General features: G+C 41.4%; 1 protein-coding gene across 1 annotated transcript; it reads right to left on the reverse strand.

Annotated features, from left to right (window-relative positions):
• Positions 1-971: 971 nt before the first annotated feature.
• On the reverse strand, positions 972-1,266 carry LOC113894698 (40S ribosomal protein S27-like). The gene has a single exon (XM_027545385.1). The coding sequence runs from the start codon at positions 1,234-1,236 to the stop codon at positions 982-984; it is 255 nt and encodes an 84-aa protein (XP_027401186.1). The 5' UTR covers positions 1,237-1,266; the 3' UTR covers positions 972-981.
• Between the last annotated feature and the right edge of the window lie 2,312 nt (positions 1,267-3,578).

A 3,578-nucleotide genomic window follows, 5' to 3' on the forward strand; every position in this document is an offset into this window, starting at 1 on the left:
ACCTACTTTTTTACTCTACAATATACTGCTGCTGCTGCTAAGTCACTTCAGTCGTGTCCGACTCTGTGCGACCCCATAGACGGCAGCCCATCAGGCTCCACCATCCCTGGGATTCTCCAGGCAAGAACACTGGATCGGGTTGCCATTTCCTTCTCTAATGCATGAAAGTGAAAAGTCAAAGTGAGGTTGCTTAGTCGTTCCCGACTCTTAGCAACCCCATGGACTGGAGCCTACCAGGCTCCTCCATCCATGGGATTTTCCAGGCAAGAGGACTGGAGTGGGGTGCCATTGCCTTCTCCTACAATATACTATAGACATTTTTCCTTGTCAGTAATTATAAATGTTTGTCATCATTTTCAGTTCAGTTCCGTCACTCAGTTATGTCTGACTCTTTGTGACCCCATGGACTGCAACACACCAGGCTTCTCTGTCCATCACCAACTCCCAGAGCCAGTGGTCATCATTTTAGCAGATGTATATTGTTACCTTGTATGAATGTCCCACAATTTATTGTGTTTAATTTTACCCCCTTTGGTCACGCTGCATATCTTGCAGGATCTTAGTTCCTCTTCTAGGGATCGAATCTGGGCCACATCAAAGAAAGTACCAAGTCCTACCACTGGTTTGCCAGGGAATTCCCTATTTGTTTAAAATTTTAAGGTTAAAATATCAGAGGAACATCTTACTTTGAAATTTCTTGAAAGTTACTTCACCACCACTTCCCTAGAGCAAATGCTCACTTTTCTTTGTTTACCATGGGCTGGTTCTCTGCTAAGACCTATATGCATGAACTTAATTCATTCTTCTTAGAAAAGCAGAGACTTGAGGGAAAACCCAGTTCATCAACTGTTTTCCAGCTGACAAGGTACCATAGACTTTCCACAAAAAGGTAGTTTTTTTCCCACTTGTTTTTTTCTTTGTTTTTGTATCCAAAATGTGTTTATTGGGATGGTTTCCCATTCATCCTGATACAGGGTACTTTTAGTGCTGCTTCCATCTGAGGGAGCATCCATCTGTAAGCCTCGCTTTTCCTCCTGTAGGCTGACAGAGGACGGTAGAGCAGCCAACACACAAAACTACTGTTTGTGCGTGGCTAAAGACAGTGGTGATTTTATAGCATCCTGGGCATTTTACATCCATGAAATCGGAATTGGGGCTCTGCACCAGGCGCTTCTTCTTGTGTTTCCTCTTTTCCTCTTCTGGAGAGGGATGAAGAAGATCCTTTGCGAGAGGCATGTTCTCATGAGGAGGTCATCACCGCTGGAAAGGCACTTGTTTTGAAAGTGCTCTTGAAGGCATCATTGCTTTTTTGGCTGAATCTTCACTTTCACTTCAACTAGCTTTTATTGTGCTCTTTCCAACACTGATTTGAGATCCAGTTTCTTCACTGATAAAATAAAGTAGATGGATGAGTTGTTTCTAGGACTTTTTTTTCCTAGCTCTGACATATTTGATTCTGACGGAGAAGGCAATGGCACCCCACTCCAGTACTCTTGCCTGGAAAATCCCATGGACGGAGGAGCCTGGTAGGCTTCAGTCCATGGGGTTGCTGAGGGTCAGACCCGACTGAACGACTTCCCTTTCACTTTTCACTTTCATGCATTGGGGAAGGAAATGGCAACCCACTCCAGTGTTCTTGCCTGGAGAATCCCAGGGACGGGGGAGCCTGGTGGGCTGCCGTCTCTGGGGTCGCACAGAGTAGGATACGACTGAAGCAACTTAGCAGCAGCAGCAGCAGCAGCGGAAGACAGTGTGATGGGTGGGCTTGTGCATTTTCAGTGGAAGGCATAAGACAAAATGATTGAAAACTTTCCCTTACCATCAAAATGTTTATATCAGAGAGGATAAATATATAGACCATGCTTAAGGTATAAAAATTAAATCTTTTAAAGGGAATTTTATGAGCACATATAGGAAAACAAATTGACTAAAGAAGGCAAAGAAGGCTTCATGGAAAAGAAAATTAATCTGGACTTGAAGACTAGATGACAGCTAAATGTGCAAATATATAGATGTGTGGAGATATAATCTGTGATTTAAGAGTTAAAGTAGATGGGATGGAGGGTGTATCAGATAACTTGTATTTGCTCCTTTGGGTCCCTTCTTCACTGTGCTCCATTTTAAATATTCACGCTGTTGAGAAGAGTCCTTATTCCTGGGGAAGTTTAACTGCACTGGTAGACTTGCTTTTCCTCTGGCTTCCAGATGGGTTCAGCTAATTTGAAAATAAGAGAGTGAGGGAAGACTGAAGTAGGAATATCTGTTCCCTGACCCCCTCCCTGCTATGTCTCCATGGCTTGCTTCCTCTACTGAAGGCACAGCTCTTATTTAGAATCCAGTTCAATATTGGGCCCTCTATCCTATTCCACTGATTTGTTTATCTGTTTTTGTGCTTTGATTACTGCTTTGATTACCGTAGCTTTGTAGTATAGTCTGACATCAAGGTGCATGATTCTTCAAGCTCTGTTCTTAAGATTGTTTTGGCCATCTGAGGCCTTTTGTGTTTCCATCCAAATTTTAAAATTATTTTTTCTAGTTCTGTGAAAAATATCATTGGTATTTTGATAGGGATTAAATTGAATCTGTAGATTGACTTGGGTAGTATGCTTATTTTAGCACTATTGATTCTTCCCACCCAGAAATGTGGTATATCTTTCCATCTGTTTGTGTCTTCAGTTGCTTTCATCAGTATCTTATGGTTTTCTGAGTACAGGTCTTTTCCCTACTTAGGTAGATTTATTTCTAGGTATTTTATTCTTTTTGATGTAATGGTAAAGGGAACTATTTCATTAATTTCTTTTTCTGGTAGTTTGTTATTAGTATATAGAAATGCAACAAATTTCTGTATATTAATTTTGTGTCCTACCACTTTACTGAATTCATTGATGAACTCTAGTAGTTCTCTGGTAACATCTTTAGAATTTTCTATTGTGTAGTATCATGTCATCTGTAAACAGCAACAGTTTTAATTTTTCTTTTCCAATTTAGATTCATTTCAGTTCTTTTTCTTCTGTGAGTAATATGTCTGGGACTTTCAAAACTATGTTGAATAAAAGTGTATGCCATCCAGTTTTTGCTGTTACCCTGATATGGTATCTGTGATAATTGTGAAATCATTATATCTTATCAATGGTGTGTAGGGGCCACCTTGCCACTTGGACTCATACCCCAAAGCTGTATTACATCAATGATGTGTCATAATCAGTGGTATCTTAGGGTGGAAGCACTATAGTATATTGTTCTGTAGTATAGTGTATTGTATGTATTGTTCTATAGTATAGTGTACTGCCTGACATATTCTTCAGTTTAGTTCAGTTGCTCAGTTGTGTCCGACTCTTTGTGACCCCATGAATCGCAGCACGCCAGGCCTGCCTGTCCATCACCATCTCCCGGAGTTCACTCAAACTCGTGTCCATCGAGTCGGTGATGCCATCCAGCCATCTCATCCTCTGTCGTCCCCTTCTCCTCCCGCCCTCAATCCCTCCCAGCATCAGAGTCTTTCCCAATGAGTCAACTCTTCACTTGAGGTGGCCAAAGTATTGGAGTTTCAGCCTCAGCATCAGTCCTTCCAATGAACA

The sequence above is a fragment of the Bos indicus x Bos taurus genome, chromosome 6 (genome assembly GCF_003369695.1).
Source record: "Bos indicus x Bos taurus breed Angus x Brahman F1 hybrid chromosome 6, Bos_hybrid_MaternalHap_v2.0, whole genome shotgun sequence".
NCBI classification, from domain to species: domain Eukaryota; kingdom Metazoa; phylum Chordata; class Mammalia; order Artiodactyla; family Bovidae; genus Bos; species Bos indicus x Bos taurus.